Genomic DNA, 18,950 nt, shown 5'->3' with positions numbered 1-18,950 from the left:
TGGGGACTGGTGTACCTGAGGTACAGCTGCTTGTCAGGGAGGTATTCAGCTGTTGGGCTCTCCTGGGATCAGTCCTCTGCTGCTTCTTCAGATGGCTTTGATGGCTTTGAGCTCTCACAGCTTTTTGGTTTCACTTTTCACGTTTAAAGCAACTGAGGATTCTCTGCTGAGAGTTCCTGGATGGGCTGAAGCCCAGCAGCACACGTATCAGTATCTTTACATGAAACCTTTTCATTTCAGGTTAGCAGGTCTGCATTGGTTGGTTAGGCAGGGTGAGAGGGGCTGGGCATGTGCCCTGTGGGAGCTGGTTTCTGGTGTGTCTGAGAGCGCTGCCAGAGAGGCAGTACACATACGGACTTTTATGTGACTAAGCAAGGGTGGATTTCCATGTTGGTGGCACTGTTGTGGAGGGCACCCTGTGTAGGTGATGCCTAGCTTCAGCTTTGTGTCATGGCACCTTAGGCTTCAAATCACAGCAGCATAAAATCACAGAATCAACTCGGTTGGAAATGACCTTAAGATCATCAAGTCCAAACGTTGCCCAGCACTGCCATGGCCACCGCTAACCCGTGTCACTGAGGGCCTCATCTACACGGTGTGTGAACACTTCAGGGACGCTGACTCCAGCACTGCCCTGGGCAACCTGTTCAGTAAACAGGTGATTTTTCCTTATCTCCACCTAAACCTCCCCTGGTGCAGCCTGAGGCCGTTTCCTCTTAACATATCACTTGTTACTTGGGAGCAGAGACCGACCCCACCTCACTACAACCTCCTCTCAGGTACGTGTAGAGAGCGACAAGGTCCCCACTGAGCCGCCCGCACCGCACAGCTTCACCTGCATCGCGGGGCCCGCAGCGCCGTTACCGCCGTACGCGGCGGGAGGCGGTGTGAACGTGCTGTGAGCCCCGCCGCTTGCCGTAGCGACCGCATCATCGGCGTGCGCCGGCGGACGCACAGCGCCTTTCCGCGCACTGGCGGAGGCCTTGCTATGGCGGAGCCGCTGCCGGCGCCGTGCGTCCGGGGACTCGCCGAGAGGAGCGGGCGGCTCATGGCGGTGCCCGCCGCGGCTGTGTCGCGCCCGGGGCACCCGGCACATCAGCTGTACCGCTGGCGGCGCCTCACGGCAAGGGCCGGAGGGAAGGTAACGGACGGGGCGCGGCGGGGGGCGGTGCGGAGAGCGTTAGGGGGAGTCCACCAGTGGCCTGGTGGAGCGAGTTCAGAGCAGGGCCATGGAGATGATCAGCGTGCTGGAACGCTTCTGCTATGAAGCCAGGCTGAAAGAGCTGGGCTGGTTCAGCCTGGAGAAGAGAAGGCTCTGGGGAGACCTTAGAGCAGCTCCAGTGCCTAAAGGGTCTGCAGGAGACCTGGACTCTTGGAGGGCATGTAGTGAAGGGACAAGGGGAGATGGCTTTAAATTGGAAGAGGGCAGAATTAGATAAGATACTAGGAATATATGGGGGCTGTCTGTGTTACAGGTGTTATATGTGAAAGCACATCAGGCCCATTTATACCTCAGGGAGATGAATATGGGTTGAAAAATCACTCAGACCATTACAGAGTGGCCAGCTGGTTATAATAAAATGCTGATACCAAACTTCATAGTTGGTGATTGCTGTGGACTAGCTCAGCAAGTCTCTATCCAGCCACCAGGGGATGGGTCCTTGCATTCTCCCTACATTTTCTCCAATCACTATCATTGGCACTAATTGCAAAATGAATGCTTATTACTCAGTGATTTCCAAGTCCAGTTTCTCCAGTCAATTGAATAGTCTGAGAAGCGTGTTTCAAAATATATCTATTTCTTATAACAGCCATGCTGTTTTGTATTACATTCCTACTGATGTTTGCTCTCCCTGGAGAAGAAACATGGATATAGGAAGAGTAAAAATTAATATCCAACAATCCTTAGAAATGTTTTAATTTCTTCAATTTACAGAGTATGGACCAAACCTCTGCATATGCTGTATCTGAAGCTTTTCCCCTTCAAAAGTCAAGGTATCCACAGGAGCCTTGTGGTCCTGTGACAAGTTTGGAAACCTTGGAACACCTGCAAGATCATGATGACGCCTATGAGGAAGGTGAGCTGAAATACTGCTTGCCAAAAGTTGCCTAAAATGAGCCGTTCTTGATCCAGCATTGCAGTTCTGGTATGGACAGGCTCTTGCAAAACTTGAGACCATCAGAAACAGTTCATAGTAAGATGTATTTAACGGAAAAAGGCGAAAAAGGAATCAATTGCTGGAGTCCAAGGTAGACCTTAATTAGCATACCTAAGAGAAGGATAAACTGTCTCCTGGAGATGTCGGGTCAAGACAAGGATCAATACTGCCCTTGAAGACACAGTGTGTGGTCAAATAAAATTAGTGGGCTATAGGAAACTGGGGAAATTACTGATGTATTTTTAATAATATTCCAGCTGTGAAAATGGAGTTGCTCTGTGTAAATTCCACATCTAGGGATAACCATGTGGTTTTACTTCAATTCCTATGCAAAATTTTCCTCACTAATTACCTAACTGAATATTCCTTTTCTAATGCCTGTATCCACAAATACTTACTGAAATTTGAAAAATAAGAAAAAAAGAGAGAAATTATCTCTCCCCAGTGCTGGAAGTACGTCTGCAGTGTAAAAACCTGACAGGAGGCAGCATTTTAAAAACTGAGTTAACCATTATTAGAATACTTAATGGTATTAGCTGCACATAATCCACTTTGCAAAAGAAGGTAACAATAAGAGGAATGTCAGAACTCATATAGTCCAGTTATGAAGACACCACATTTCCCAGTCAAAAAAAAAACCCTTCCCCAAGTGATAAGATGTTTTCTTCTCTTCTTTCTATTATCAGATAGATATCACTTCCTGGAAGTGTTCCAAGCCCTGTCCAACCTGGCCTTGAGCAACCTGGTCTAGTGGAAGGTGTCCCTGCCCATGGCAGGAAGTTGGAACTAGATGGTCTTTAAGGTCCCTTCCAATACTAGAAGTCCATAGATGGACTTTATACTCATTGTTCATTAGGCATTTGAGCTTGCTGGCGAGTACCAAGTCCATCATGTGTGCATTCCTGTAGCTGCAGTCTCAGTTCTGAGTACAGGTAGTCCCTGGTGAAGTTTGCCACCTGACAGGTTTGTAATCTAGACTGGTTGTTTCTGTGGTACTTGGAAAAGTTAACCTGTAGAAATGAAGGAAACATTTGGCCAAACAGTGGTTCTTTTTGTATTTAATATATGACAACCTTGGCTGTACATGTGGAAAGTATCTAAGTGTCTGCAATTGCAGTGGTAAAGCATGAAAGCTATCCGAGTTTTGAATTACCTCGTGAATTCCATCGCCTTGATAAAGGCGGTAGTAATTGTAGGAGTGATCTAAGTGTCCACAGAGTGTTGTAAGATAAAGGAGGTGGAGAAGAGTTCATTTGTGACATGTGACAGGGACAATGTTTACCACCTTCTCTTTCCTGTTCTTTTTATAGATCAAGATTAGAACAGAACTATTAGCCTTATTCCACTTGCTGTTGCAGATTAACTTTCAGTCATTTCAGATAGCCTTTCTGGCATGTGATATAACTATCCCATAGTAACAGTCTTGCTAGTTTATACTTGCCCATATATTTTTTAACAAGTGAAGTCATGAGTCTCCTTCCTCACAACAGCTCAAGAGCTGCTCAGTAACTGGATGAAGTCCAAACTGGAACTGATGAGCAATGGAGAAGAGGAAGTTGGCTCTGCCGTCCTGGAAGAGCCTTCTGCAGCCCCTCTGAAGTGTGAGCGGTTTGATGGTGAGAACAAAGCAATTCTTGCTGAGGATGTGCTGGGGAAGGGAGCCAGGCCTCGTGGCTTGTCAGACTGAGATGTAAAATTTGCTTTGGATAGACCAGGTTAGTGGTCTTAGTAGAAACAAGATTAGAGAGCATTTTTCTTCCCTAGCTCTTACGGCAGGTAGCTGTAGGGCTGCATAAATACACCTCATAAGCATTCAATGTATCCCTTTGTAAAAGAGAAATTCTGTTTCTTTTGTGTATGGGTATGTCAGATTTATACAGCTGCTTGAGGTCATCAGAAGCAAGGCAGTAAAAACTGGACAAAATGTTGTTTCTGCTCCAGTGTGCTCAATTGAAGACTGATTAAGACTCTCTGGGGATAAATGGAGTGTAGTCAGTGTGTCTGCTTTCATCAAACTTTCCCAGTCTGGGAAAGTGATCCTTTTAATTACATTAGGCTTTGTGATCTGAGACAGAGGGGTTTATTAATTTCAGACTAGCCATAGATAATCTAAATTCCTCATTTCAGACTTGTGCAGCTATCTAGAATACGAAGTGGAAAGTTCTTCTGTCCAAGAATACCTACAGTACCTTTTGCAGAGTGAAGCTGTGAGCTGTGGGATAATGGAAGGCCTTAGACTTGAAGACATCAAGGAAAACAAAAAACTTACAGATCCACGAATAACGATGGAGCTTAGACACAAGCAGGTGAGCAGGCAAGGCAGCACAGTTCAAAGGAATAAGGCAGAGGATTATAAGATTAGAGTAGATACTGATGCTTCTAAAGACTTGCAGGAAAAATGACCATGACAGTAATCTCTGAGTTTGCTCACACCTAATAGTACTGGTTTAACCTCACTCTTGAATTGAGTTTTTTGCTGGTCTGAGAGCAAAACCAGTCAGTACCAGCTATGGGTAGGGGTACTTGCTTCATGTGAAAGGTGGATTGTGAGTCACCCTTTTAGTGTACAGTGAGCCTCAATTTCTTCAGCCTTTGCATCTGCTTTAACTTTTATTCATTTCCTCCTTCCCAGGTGAAAGAAAACCGAATAAAGCGTCAGAAGGCATTAGAGCTTCAGAGACAAGAACAGTCCCTGAAGAAATCAGTTCTGTCTGAGGCTAGGCTCCAAGCACAGGCGGAGGACAGAAGGAAGGCCCTGAAGGCTAAGAAGGAGGAGGAGGAAATCCAGAGGGAAATGGTGAAGCTGCGAAGGGAAATGGCTGAGAAGCAGGCCATGGCAGAAGCATGGAGAACGTAAGAGGGAGAGGGGGGCATGAAAAGAGTCATATGAAGAACACTTATCAGCTTCTTTTGCTAAACAGAAGAGGAGTGGGGGTCCCAAAGGAAACATTTGGCATTCCTTTGTCTCTGAACTCTCCCAAAACCTTTTAGTCCTTTGTTACCAACATCTGTGGCAGAGATGTTAGTGGGAAGATGCGCAGAAGATACTGTTGGCCTCCCCATAGCCATTATAAGTACGCTAAATGACAAAGTAGGAGTGTGTTTGCACCACCATGCATTCTCTCTATCAATTCTGTGGCTACATCCAGCCTTGTTAGCCTCTAATGCAGCCACAAGAGTATAAAGAGCATTCTTGGCTGAGGATTCTGCAGATATGTAATTTTTGCTTTTGCTGAGCTTGGATTGTCACAGAGATACAACTTGTAGGGATGCCATTTATTTACTTAGACAGCCCTGAGATCCTAAATCTCATGCAAGTGCTTTACTGAAATCTTACTATTTTCTTCTGCCTGCTCTATTTTGAGCATGCTCCAGATTGTTTAGTTTCTGGGACTCCATGAGAGAGGCTGTTTTCTAAGAAGGCTGAGTTAAATAATCAGCAATTTTCTAATCTGTGGAGATGATTCTCTTAGGATTAGCCAAAAAGAGAGTGATATCTGTGCTACAGTACTTTTCTCTTTGTATTAGATCTGTATGTTTGTTCATTTTCCAGGGAGGGGAAGAGACAAGAAAAGAGTCAGAGGCTGTCAATGCAGAAGATACCTATTAGTGCCTCACCACCCGTCGTCCTGAAGAAAGAAGAGCAAGGAGAGGAGAAACGGAGAAAGGCTCAGGAGCTGCTGCGCAGGATTCAAGCCAATAAGCAGAAAGTGAGCATCACCCTTCTTTATCTGAGACACTGAGCTACCTGCCCTCAGCTGCTTTTTGCAAAACTAAAGTAAAAAGTCCTGGTTATCAGAACTTTTTACTTCTTCCAAGACTTCCTCCCCATGTAGAAGAGCAGAGCAAAAACTATCTTGTAAGACAAGGGCAAGAAATCCTGAGCCTTTATCCCCAGTGTTTCTGTGCCTCAGGTGTACTCAGTGGGAGGTGTCTCGTAGAATTGTGGAAAAGATGTGACTCTCAGGACAGTTGTCAACATAAAGACTTCTGCAGCCTAGAAACAGGCAGGTGTACAGACAAGGCAGTGAAGCAAGGTTTGCTTTCCTTGAGGAAGAAAGTAAAAGGGGGAGGAAGAAAGTGGAAAAAAAAAAGGTCCTGAGAAGCCTTTATTGTGTATATGAAAGATATTTTAAAGATGGCCTTGCAGACCCTGGTGCAGGGAGGCGAAAGGGAAGTGCTGAAGCCTGGGGTGAATTTTGAGCTGGGTCTCCAAGAAGTATGCCAGCACATCCACACTAACAGGTTCTTTAAGGATCCACTCCCATGAGGTGCAGTAGGATATTCTGTGCTATTGCAACAGCTCTTTTGAGGCAACCATGCAGACTTTGATAATTCCAATTATTACAATTCTCAGTAGGAACTTGTGTCTTTTACCCTCATTATTCTGATACTATGGCCAATTCTGGGTTAAACGCCTAGTTATATCAAGAATTTAGGATTAAAGAGTGATCTTTTTATACTGGAACTAGATGATCTTAAGGTCCATTCCCAACCTAACTATTCTTTGATTCTATATGGGCAGCCTCAGGAAAGGGAATAAGTTTCTCTGAGTGCAGGTATGAATGCCATCCATCACATAATGTTTTTAACTAATCGAGCTGTCATCACTCTTTATGTCTACTTACCTACATCTAGAATTTTATTAATCATAGAATCTCCCCCCTGGTTCACTTCATCAGCCTGTCCATTGGCTCTGAGTTTGGCTACTGTTTAGCAGTACACAACCTCTCTGCAGCACAATGTAAGCTATGAAGATAAGCCTGAATGAAACCACAGAACAATTTTGGGGCTGCATGTGAGAAGCTGTGGCTTAGCTGAGCTAAGCATAATAGCGACACTGATTATTTGTCTAAAGCAGAAGGAAATAGCTAATTTTGTCTTTTTTGTAAGACTCCATTTGGAAATTTCAGTGAGTGAGAGGAATCCAGTTAAAACGAGGCATTAGGGCCAAAGGGGTACAACCGAGTCCTGTGAGGTGACCCACTTGGGGGATCAAAATGAACAGTGTCTGCAGTGACAGGGCTACAGTTATGGGGTAGATTAGATAGCAAATTGCTGTGCTGTATGATGTACAGAACAGTGAATCTACTTACACAATAGGGGAAAGGTTTGGCTTCCTACTGGAACAAGGATGTCATGTCATAAATTCATACTAGGAAGCATCTTGATTTTTGTCTAAGTTAAAAAAGTGGTCCTTTGAAATATCATTAACTGTTCTTCACATAACTCTTCTTACCTGTAGCACCTTAGACATTTTCTACATTTCAAAACATCTTTCCTGTCTCTAGAAATTCTATGTCCCTCACCCATTTTATTCCTTTTTACTTGGTGGACTTAGTGTGTTTTACTCAAAAACTTAGTGCCCTATGATGTTATCTTTCTAATCCCTTCCTGCTTTTTGTAGAAGACCTGCACATGCTCTGAAAAAGAAAGTCTGATAAGGGGAAGGGTGGAGAGGGTCTGCATCTGTGTGATGGGGTGTGTCTTGCTCATTGTTTTTCTGAAACTCTCCCATGCAGTGCATGCAACAACATTTCTCTGCTTGGCTGAAAGTCACTCTGGAGCACAGAATTAAAATGGGAAAAGCCAAAGCACTTGCTGACTGGAAATGCCAGATGAAGGCCCTGCGAGCCTGGAGAAACTATACTTGGTCCCAGAAGGTAGTGCAGGAGGCACAGCAGTTGCAAGTTCGTCTCCAAGATCAAAACAGGTAGTGACCCTACACTGTGGGATTTCTCCTACTGCAGCAGCATTTAGGCAGTGCAGTGATCAGGGACTGCCCTCTGTCCATCCTTGGAGAAACTCTGTTCAGCTTTGGAAGGCCTTCAGAATTAAGCAACAAAAAGATTAAGGAAATTATGGGGCCTCATGCCATGGCGTAGGCTGCTGTGCTTGATGCAATTGTTTCAGACAGGTCTGGGCAGAAGCCTCACTCTATCATAACACAAGTGCTTTCTCATTTAGGAAAAAACAACTGTCTGAGGAATATAACCAGCGACGGCTTTTGCGCTACTGCTTTCTGGCATGGCGGCACTGGAGCCAAGCAGAGACAGGAAAACAGGAGCTACAGATCAAGAGAGAGGAGACTGAGAAAAAGATGTCACAGCTGCTGGGGGCAGTGTCACTGGAGAAGGATGGGCTGGACAGGCCACTGGAGACTAACCAGCCTGGGACAGCAGAAGTAAACCATCATCAGGATATGCAGAAACACAAGGTAAATCCTTTCCGTGTATTTTTGTCTACTGGCGTCTCTGTACTCTTTCAAAGTACTTTTGTGCAATCTGAAATAAAGAGTACATTGTCCCAGAGAGAGGCTTCTTTCCCAGAGTGACCTCCAGATCACTTTTGCTGACAGATTAGTTACATCTTTAATGCCTGCTTAGTCTTAAAAAGAATAACACTGGACTGCACAACAAGAGATTTGTGTCATCCCCCCATGTGTCAGCAACATGGGGGGAAATGTTGCTGGCTGTTTCATGGTAGCACACATCACAAGGAGGTAGAGAGGAGAATCAGAGGTTGCTTCCTGAAACTGCCACTTGTCAGGTCTGTAAAGTACCACAGCAGTATCCCAGTCCCACAATCCCAGCGTGAATGCTCACACACATGTTACAGGTCAAGTTTTTCATTTGGTTGTCAGCAAAAGCTGATTTCGTGTGGTGCTTGTATCATCCTAGTGGACTTGTGTTTTATTTCTGATGCACTGGTAAAATTTGTGCTGGAAGGATAGCACTAAACTTGGTGGTTGACCTAGGGATCAGAAAGTGGATGTTGCATCTGATGCCTCTGTATCAGAAAAGGTGCAGCCTCATTCCCCCCTGTACACCAGTTTCATGGTAATATTTATCAAAACTGGAGAAGAAGCGTGAGGGAGCAACACCCTGTACACTTCTCTTCCATCTGAAAAGGGGCCATCCAGTAGATCACCCATGTTGATCACTTCAACAACTGTTTTTTTCCTTTGTTCGTCGTTTGAGCACTGAGCAGGGACAGCACAGTCAAAAAAGGAGTGTGCTAGTCCCTGAGGTATGAGCTGACCCCTGAGAAATAAGCTAGTTTTGAGCTGTGCTCCTTAACAAAATAGGATATATTCCTGCCAGAGCTCTTGTCTGATCAGGATTTCTTCCTCCCAGTGAAATGGCACACAGCTCCTTAACAGCTCTTTCCCACAGCCTCCTATTTTATGCACAGTGGGGCCTCTCTGCCATGTCTAGGAACTAGATAAAGATTGTTTAGTGGAGATTACCCCATTTCTCAGGCATCTTACTAGGTTTGCATAAAGAAACAGTGTATAGGGAAGGGAGAAGAGTGTTTGCTTTTAATCAATGCCAATTTTTTTTTCCTTAGCCCACTGAAACTTGCCTCATACAGAAAAAAACTGACCAGACCAGAGACCACTCTTGTTGGGATGCAGCTCACACATCTCATTCGTACAGAAAACCCATGTTTACCTGGGAGATTACCATAAAACATGCAGCTCTAAGTGCCCAGGACCAGACTGTATGTGAGGATCAAATAGCCACTCTCCTCCAACAGTTACAGACAGCTGGTCTAAAGACAGCTTCTGCTTATGGCAGCCGTTTTGAGCACCGTCATGCTTTCCAGCAACGTCTGATTGAGGAGCAGAGGCAGCAGCTTCAGAGACAGCAAAAGCTGATCCTTGAACTGCAGGAAAATCAGAGGCTGAGCAGAATAGAAGACAAGGCAGCACAAGCCACAGCTGTAACCCCCCTCCAGCAGCCTGACAACTCTGCTTTACAAACCAGGGAGGAAAAACCTGAGAGGGAAAACCAACTCACATGCAAGAATACAACCTATATGAGGTATATGCTCTTGATAAAGCAGGTTTAATTAGTTAGCATGTCTCATTCCTGCCCAAGTTGAGCCAGAATTTGCCAGGCATACTTCACTCATGCTACCGCTATCGTATGACTTCACCACAAGGGTGGTATCAGGCCAGCTACAATTCTCTTTCTTTCTTTTTGCAGTGGCTTGACACTGTGTGATCCATACAGGATCCACTTAGAAACAGCAACACGAGAGTGTCACACATAGTAGCAGCAGGGATTTATTTCGTAAAATAGATTGTCATCCTCAGTATTTCAGAACACACAGCAGCCCTGGGTGTTCAGCTCCTTTTTAATCACTAATCCCATTTCAAGCAGAAGGGTGTACCCAGGATTCAGAATGAAAACGCAGCACATTGGAGAATAAAAAACTACAAAGCTGTTTCTCAGCCATAATTGGTGGGCACGAGACGGCATTTGACCACATTTACTGATGAATTTCTTTACTCTTTCCTTTCATAGTCCACCTCTTTCTCATGGGCCAGAAAACACAAGGGCAGTGATGCAAGGCAGAAGGCCCTCCAGCAAGGTGACCTCAACTCATCCCATACTGAAAGGTATTGTTCTAGATAGTGAAGACCATTCCAGACCACTTTTCTCAACAGTTTGTCTGGAAACCTCTCTTTCTTTGCCTCAGCTTTGCTGGTTGATGACAGTGTGCAAGTAAAACTCAACACTCATTCCCAGCCTGATGAGCACTGTGAAAGAGTGAGCTATTTTCATCTATAAAACCTGAGCCACTGCAACCCCTTCAAGTCCCTGCTTAGTGCACTGTGTCGGCAGCTACTCCTAACGCTTGTGATTGTTTCTGCTGCAACAAGAATCAGAGAAGCTCTTCAGGGGTTTTTGCTGTTGGTCTTACTCCCTTCATTGCACATCCAAGTAAGACTTAAACTGATCAGTCATTTTAATCTGCCTTTGACAGTGTTATTGAGATTTCAGAGAGAATTAAGTGCCTATGGAAGGTTTTGTGAGACAGCAGTAGCTAGGCTGGGGAAGGAGCTCTGGATCCTTCTGTAGGTGTCTCTCCTTCTCTGGCCACACTGAGACAGCATATACACATTAAACATGCAGCACAGCCTTTTCATGCAGTAAATTAAGATCAGGTTCTGTTATATCCCTAGGTCGTGTTCTTCCATATCATCTTGGGGCTAGTCACAGTCTGCATGCAGATTTGTCTGGAATATGATCATTGTGATGTTTTAGCAGTTTGGGGATCGCCAGAGCTTTTTGGCCATGATAACTGGGAATTAATGGTTGACTTTCTCTGACTCTGCTCAGCTCCAATGCTACCTAGTCCAAGCCATCACTCTGATTTGCCTGAACTCTGTGCACCTGAGAGCCAGTAAGCGTATTTTCAGAGCATTCAAGTGCTTTTGTTTGAAGATCCCCCAAAAAATCAATGAATAATTTATCACTGGATGATTTTTCCATGGTGGATAATCTTGGGACAGCTGAGAGGATAAAAAAATGAGGAAACCTATTGTCAGAACACTTAAATGCTTCCCAGTTATTGATTGCTCAAGCCTGTGCTTAGTTTGTTACTTCCAAAGAAGTAAACACAGGTTCTCAACTCCACTGCATGTTCTGTGTGGTCATGTCAGCACTTACACCTTTGCTGATAGCCAGCAAGATTACCTCATTGCAGTTTATCTCCCAAAAGAAGCATTAAGCAGTAGTTTCTCACTACTGGGACCATGTACCTGTGTGTCACTGTGACAGGGATGCTTTCCATCACGAAGCTGCTCTTTAAATAAGCAACTAGAGTTCATAGCAGTCACTGCTAAACCAGGTGCCCTGAGCCTCAGCACTTGATCAGGGAAGGCAGAGTTAAACCTCTGAACACGGCTTCTTTCATAACTGAGCCTCATGGCTGTGACTATCAACCAAGGAGGGTGGAGTGAATCCAACTGGGGTAGTCCTCAGTCGTCTCATAGATGTTTATGGGTTCCTTGTTCATGACTCTGCTGGCCATAAGAGGCAGCAGAAAGCAAGTCCCTTTAGGCTGGCATTGTCAGGTCAGTGAGGCCTGGCAGTAGAGTGAAGTATTCCTCCTTGTTCACCAAACTTCTGCTATTATCTGGTAGTCATTTACACTAAGCCTTATGTCCTCTGTTTGTAGCAATGGAGGAGAGGGCGATTCAGCGGGCAGAACGGAAGCAGAAACTAGAAGAAGCCAAACAACAGAGAAAAGAGGAAAAATTGGTAAGGGAATTGGAAAGTGAAACCAAGTCTCTTTCACATTGCTCTGGTTGCAAGAAATGCTGCTTTAACCTCAGAGTCAGGAGCCAAGAGAAGGCCCTTTATCCAAACAAGGAGTCTTATAGCTGGTGAGAAAGCAAATGTCTGGCACACATCAGAAGTCGTAGTTACAGCTGCATTTGCATCTGGTGAAAGTACTAGCCCTGCCATATCACAGGCAGACACTTCATGTTGATGCAGTTGCTGTGCTAGAAGCAATCTCCCTTACTACCCCCCAGCACTTCTTTCACACCTACCCTGTGACCTTAACTTGTCTTTGCCAAGGATGGGAAGGGTGGAATCGCGTGCAGAGATCTACCTGATTGAACCTGGCAATGGTGGGTTTTCCATCCCCTGCGTTTCCTGTCTGGTCATATGCAGCTTGAGGGTGTGCAGTCTCACCAAGTAAAAATTCTGCATCTTCCTAGCAAGTCTCTGCTGAAGAGAGAAGATACTGACAATGTTTGCATAGTTAATATGCACTTTCTGTGATACATACACAGTGGAGGAGCCTTTTTAGCTTCAGGGCATTAAGCTGTTACTGAAGACATTGATAGTAAGTTGTATTAGGATCAGAAACCTCAGACCTGGGTCCTAAAACAACCAGCGTTTCTTCCTTCTCCAAGCAAGATAGATAAAACGAGCCTTAGCGAACACTAACCATGGAGTTGACAGACCCCAACGGGTTTCCTCAGCTGCAGTTGCCACAGTCGTAGAGATCAGAAAACAGAGTCATAGTAATCATGCATTACGGTTGGTGAGGGTTTTAGGCCTTTGATGCATACATCAAGAGTAAAACCTTTGTGAAATGAAGGCAAAGTGTGGTTTGCAAGGGGAGTAGATAAACATTCAGAGAAAGGTATTGTGACAAGTATGACTGGTACTGAAGCAAAAAAACTCCCTTGATCTTCAGTGTTTTGGGGAAAGAAATTTTTGGGTACCTGTAATGTTGCTTTGTACATAGAAGTAAAACTTCAGAGCAGAGCCCAGGAATTCAGAACTGACTTCAGCAATCAGGCTATCAGTAACTTCATGTGTATTTTAAATTTTTTAGGGTAAGAGTGGGCAAATATTATAGATTAGGGCACAGAAAGACATATATTTAGGTAATAGAAAGAACAGTCCCTTCCTTCCTCTCCCTCCTGCACTTCATTGTCCAGCACAGATCTTGTCTAGTATGTGACAAAGTCTGCTTCCTTCTGAAGTTTCATGTGCTGGTCAATACCAAAGGAATACTGGGAAAGCTTAGAGGTCTGTGTGCTCTGAAAAGGTCACATGTACCAAATTAAATTTTACCTTCCTCCATTTCAAGGCCCAGCTGAAAGCTGAAGAGGAAGCACGACAGAGGAAAGAGGCTGAGGAAAAGGAAGCTCAGCAAGAAAAACGACGAGAGGAGAGAAGGCAGCAGAAGCTGGTGAGCAAACACCTTACCTGTTTCCCCCTTCTTTAGCAGGGAGAGGGAAGAAGAGCCATTACCCACTGGCACTCAGTCAGCAGCCAGAGTAATGTGAACTGAAAATCTTCATTAGTAGAGCAGAGTTCCACAGCACTCTGTGGAAGTCTTACCATCTTCCCCCTTTTTGGCAATACTGGGGAAAGGGCTGTGGACCAGACACACTATGAAGTATTTACTCTGCCTTGTCTTATCCTCAGGACTAGGGGTCCCAGCTGGTGGATGTTCACTGCTGAGATATAGCCACATAAGCCCCCAGAGTGGCAGCATGTTCAGCCTACTTTCAGACTGCTCCTTCCATTTGTATCACCTGCCAGAATACATAATGATACCAGTCACATTCAAAAGTAAACAAGCTTGACAGTTACATCAAGGGCAACTTTCCACCTGAAGAATAGAAGCGTCCTCTCCTTGGAAGTAACCTAGGAATACCCCCACTTCACTATTGTTACTTGGAAATGACATGTCTTAATAACCCAAATAGCACATTTGAGATCCTACAGGAATTCAACCTACAAGTACTGTTCTACTTGGATTGAGTGTTTTGGGATGTTTGACTTGCATCCCTGAATCTCAGTTAAAAGTAATATTGTACAGTTATAAAATACCCATATCCCTCCCTGATTATTTAGGCTAGATTTAGTGGTAGGGTTCGTGCATCAACTCAGAACCAGGTTTGGACGTTTTCAGTCTAGTTTTATAAACATAGAAAGCTGCCCTCCTTGAGATCACCAAATCACCCCTCCCCACATTGATGAAGGCCTACCTAAAGGAGGTTGCTGCTATATCAGCACTGCTAACAGCCGTGGATTATATGTCTGCTGCAGTAATGCCAAACTGCAGTGCTGAGGGAAGGCCAGTTACTGATAAATGGCCCAGGGAAATGGCCAGAAATACCATCATCTTCCATGAGAACTTAAGATAATTTGCTCTGCGTTCTGCCACAGGTTCTAGTACATGGGGTCATGTCTGGTCTGCACTGCTAAAAGCAATGCGGATCCCGATTTCCTGTCAGATCAGGACCTCCAGCTCCAATTTGACAATCTGTTCTCATTGCTTAAAATCATCTTTATCCAGAGTGAATTAAAACTACCACTCATTGTATTGCAGAAAGAACTGGAGAAGCAGAGGAGGCTGGAGAGAGAGCAGCAGCTCCAGGAAAAGGCAAGAGATCACTATAAAAAGGTCCTGCTCATAAAGCTGGGAATGGTGCCATGGAAAAGGCTGAGGCAGCAAGCCAAGGAAAACCTGGTGGTAAGTGCTGAGGATAAAGGAAAGAACTGGTGCCCTAGGAGGAAGGAAAAAAGAATGGATGCAGCAGAAATGTTCATAGGCTCTTAAGACAGGTAGAGATGAAAAAAACAAAAGTTCTTCCTGCATACTGTGCCTTATATTAGTTCTTTAAATCAGTTCTTTAAATCTGACAATAACCATAAAAGCTTGTCAGAAACCCAAAAGGGTGGCATCCTTGTTTATAGACGATCAAACAGGAACCAAAAGAGAAAGGAACAAATTTCAACATAATGAGAAGCCCTCTTTTGTTAGCCTCCACGTGTCTGATGGACTAACTGCCACGTGATTTCATGCCAGTAAAGCAGTGGGAGTTAGTGTAGTATGATACAGCAAAAAAAGGAACTTGAAGTTATAGGACACGAGCCTGTCAGTTCTCTTGCTCCACAGCAAAGCTAATAAGTAATACACCACTAAGCCACTGTAGTTACAGTAGTTAACCCCAGCCCATCTCTAGGGTTTTCCCCCTCTCTGGAGTTCCTCCTGGTGTAGTGTTGGCCACTGGTATAGGTAGAACCACCAGAGGTGATAATCCTGGCTGTTCTAGCCTGGCCATATCTTCAGTGCAGAATAGCAAGTGGTGGCTTCTGAGACCTTGACACATCAGTATTGCTAATGAAACCTTTCCATACATGACTGTATGAGCTCACTTAATCAAGAGTGGACTAAACAGTGAACCATATCCTGAAGATTCAGCCTTTAGGGCTGTGTTGGCAAGCTTCCACTGGAACCGCAGCTACTACTTACAGCACTCAACCAAATGCACATAGGCCTCCTGCTGGGAGGTAGAGGGATAGCATCTGTTCCCTGAATACATCCTGCTTGTCAGCATTGTGGATGGGGCTGGACTAAATTGTTACAGGCCATGCCTCTGCTCCACTTACAGTAGGTTAAACTGAGCATCTAATCCAAAAAGCTGTTCTCTGGAAGTGACACAGCAGTGGCCTGATACAGAGGCTGGTCTTACTCCTTATGCCGACCCCTCTTTGTGGGAACCTATCCTGTAAATTATTCCAGCTGTCAGACATCTGTATTCTGGGAGTCCCAAAAAACTGAGATGATTTTTCTAAGTGTACCCAGTTTTCTTTAGCTTTATGTAGTCACTAGTCCTAGTAACTAGCTGCCATCTCTGCTGTCTTTATTCAGGTGGCACAAAGGCACCACTGCTTGGGCCTACAGAGGAAATGCCTCATGGCTTGGCTTCAGGACACCCAGAGGAGCCTCATGGAGAAAGTGTCTCGGGCTGAGGACTTCTATTCCCATATATTGCTGAGACGGGGCTTCAGGAACTGGCTAAAGGTTTGCCTGCACCACAGTGGAGAAATGATAGGCTGTTGGCAGCCTTTCCTACACCACAGTGCCACTTCACATACATGCAGCCCAGCATTTGCTCAGTTACACTTTCCCCATTCCAGAAACCTGACTCCCTTCTTCAGAGACCTTCTTTCAGCTCTCAACTCTCCATCGTTCTTCTCCACCCAGGACACTCTCCTATGCACTGCTTGTCCACCTTTGCGCTGTCTCACCCTGCTCTCCACCGACTTTCCTCCACTCCCGTCCCCATCACCCTTCACTGCACAGTCTCACCACTGCTCTGTTTCTGCTTTTTGGGATGGGGGTTGGGAGAAAGAAACCATTCTCACCTCTTTTTCTGTCCTTGTTCCCTAGTACAAGGATTATCTCTCCACACTGGAGGAGAGACTGAGTACCCTCCATGCAGCCTGCCTTATGAGGAGGTATTTCTGTGCATGGTTTGATCTGTTCAGGGAAGAAAAAAGTATCTTATGGGAGAAGATGAAGATTGCTACTGAACATAGTGACAAGTAAGTGCACTCCCTTGCCAGCAGTTCTTTTTAATATACTATACGGGGTGTTTTAGACACTGCTTTTGACAGGTCTGTTACCTGCTCCCCAAAATCACATGAAAATAGGTTCGTTACTGCCGCTGTTTTGTTTCTATGATATGCACAGACAACATGAACAGGGGTTTATGATAAGAATTTTCCATGCAGTCTGGAAAAGGAAATCTAGTGGTAGACTTCATAGGACTTTTAAATCTGCTGAAAGGGAATACAGTGAAAGTGGATAAGTAATTGAACCTTTCTAAGCTGATTAGCAGATCTGGCCGTGCAGCTTCTGCTAAAAGCTGCCTTAAGAAAATCTTCAGGTACAGTGACAGCAAGCCAAGTGATTGTGCAGGAATTACGCTTTATTGTTTTGTCCACAACAGATTATTTAGTTCACAAATCCAAAGTTGATGAAATAGAAAGCCTACTTAAGGAATCTTTCCATTTATGCCATCGTCAGCCTGAGTTGGCAGTGAGAACTACAGCAGGCAATTCTGTTGATCATGACTGGAGCTGGCGCACCCAGTTCACTCACTGTCCCATAGCTGTGCGTTTTAGCAGAAAACATGCATGTGCGCATACCTCACCATAAAGCATGTCAGCTGCCTGCAGTCACAAATAGGCTGTCACTGCATAGCCCAAACAGGATCTACAGCACCTCAGAGGAAGAATTAAATTAAATTCACCTCTTCTGTGTCAGAGCAAACCTGTTTAGCTTGCTGTAGCAGATCAGAACAGTGCATAATTTAACCCAACAAGCCAGCAAACTGGAGCATCCAGGGGAAATTCAGACCCAGCAAAGAATGGGTTCATTCTACATATGACCTCCTATCAGGAGCATAATCACGTCGTTCTCATTACCCCCATTGACTGGCAAAAGTCAGTTCAGACCCTGACATAGCAAACTGTTCTTTAGGCAGGACTGTTGCTCCCTATTGCCCATTTGGGAACCCAGGGCACAAGGCACCTTTGTGGGGGTAATTAAAATCAGGTAAGAATTGAAGCCCAGCTGCCTGCACTCCCAAGGGGTTGGTCTGGACAAAACGAGCCTGCATTTTTCCTGAAGAAACTTTCAGAGACCCTTTTATTCTTCAAGAAATATCTTTCATCTTCAGAATGCTGAGCAAATTCTAGCTAATGAATCCTGTTAGAGGGAGAAGTAAAATTCTTGGGGGAGAGGAGTAGAGAAGGTAATGTGTTATTTTCCCCTGCCATGATTGGCATATTAATGGAGTGGTGTGCACGGAGATGTTTAATATGTCACAGACATGACTAGTAGCAGAAAAGACAAATCCCACTGCTATTTTAGGGGAGTTCCCCTCTCAAATGGAAGTATTTTTTTGATTAACTGTTCTGTTAGCAGCACATCTGCATGTTGTCACTTTGTTCTTTGTGTCCCCCATTTCTTTAAGGAAAGTCATGATGAATGCATTCAAGACATGGAGGCAGTACCCATTGCTGATGAAAGAGGAAAGAGAGAGAGAGGAAAGGAGGAACCAGCTACGCAGGAGAGTAGCCGAAATTCTCCCTGACTTCCAAATATGACAGAAGAGAGTCAAAGGAGACAAAAAGACTGATTCTGTCCACTGCTGTCTTCACACTGACTGAAACAAATCCAAAGGGAAGCCCTTTCCAGGGCTGTTGTGGTTTAACCCCAGCTGGTAACTCAGCACCACGCAGTCGCTCACTTTCCCCCTGCCTTTTTCTCCCCTCACTGGGTAGAGGGGGAGGCAAATCTAAATAATGTAAACCCCTCTGGTTAAGAACAGTTTAATAACTGAAATAAAGTAAAATATAGTGGTAATAGAAATAATACCAGCAGTAATAAGAGGAAACAACAAGAGAAGAAATGAAAGCTCAGAAAGCACAAGTGATACACAATACAGCTGCTCACCGCCCACCGACCGATACCCAGACCAACTCCAGCGCCGATCGGTCCCTTCCTTGTGACTCTCCCCAGTTTCTATACTGGGCATGATGTTCTGTGGTATGGAATACCCCTTTGGCTGGTTTGGGTCAGGTGTCTTGTCTCTGCTACCTCCTGGCTTCTTGTGCCCCTCCTCACTGGCAGAGCATGAGACTGAAAAGTCCTTGATCAGGGTAAGTGCTA

At 44.8% G+C, this 18,950-nt stretch overlaps 1 protein-coding gene across 1 annotated transcript; it reads left to right on the top strand.

Annotated features, from left to right (window-relative positions):
* The first annotated feature begins 933 nt into the window (after nt 1-933).
* CCDC191 (coiled-coil domain containing 191) lies at nt 934-18,653 on the top strand. The gene is made up of 16 exons (XM_061453997.1): nt 934-1,141; nt 1,937-2,078; nt 3,650-3,775; nt 4,287-4,465; nt 4,792-5,012; nt 5,713-5,869; nt 7,682-7,872; nt 8,127-8,376; nt 9,510-9,985; nt 10,472-10,566; nt 12,132-12,214; nt 13,563-13,664; nt 14,814-14,957; nt 16,140-16,292; nt 16,662-16,816; nt 18,253-18,653. Exons 1-16 carry the CDS (start codon nt 989-991, stop codon nt 18,383-18,385), a joined length of 2,760 nt encoding a protein of 919 aa, XP_061309981.1. The 5' UTR covers nt 934-988; the 3' UTR covers nt 18,386-18,653.
* Nucleotides 18,654-18,950: the final 297 nt, after the last annotated feature.

The sequence above is a fragment of the Pezoporus flaviventris genome, unplaced genomic scaffold (genome assembly GCF_033815535.1).
Source record: "Pezoporus flaviventris isolate CSIRO_AGI_PZ_B2104156 unplaced genomic scaffold, CSIRO_AGI_Pfla_v1 ptg000015l, whole genome shotgun sequence".
Lineage (NCBI taxonomy): Eukaryota > Metazoa > Chordata > Aves > Psittaciformes > Psittacidae > Pezoporus > Pezoporus flaviventris.
The sequence above is the reverse complement of the archived record's forward strand: the minus strand, read 5'-3'. Positions and strand labels throughout refer to the sequence as shown.

Bases quoted from the DNA above. Each gene is read 5' to 3' on its own strand.
- CCDC191 (XM_061453997.1), top strand. From the start codon at position 989: ATGGCGGAGCCGCTGCCGGCGCCGTGCGTCCGGGGACTCGCCGAGAGG. The intron at 10,567-12,131 runs GTATTGTTCTAG...CTCTGTTTGTAG, and splicing joins AACTCATCCCATACTGAAAG to CAATGGAGGAGAGGGCGATT. The intron at 12,215-13,562 runs GTAAGGGAATTG...CTCCATTTCAAG, and splicing joins AGAGAAAAGAGGAAAAATTG to GCCCAGCTGAAAGCTGAAGA.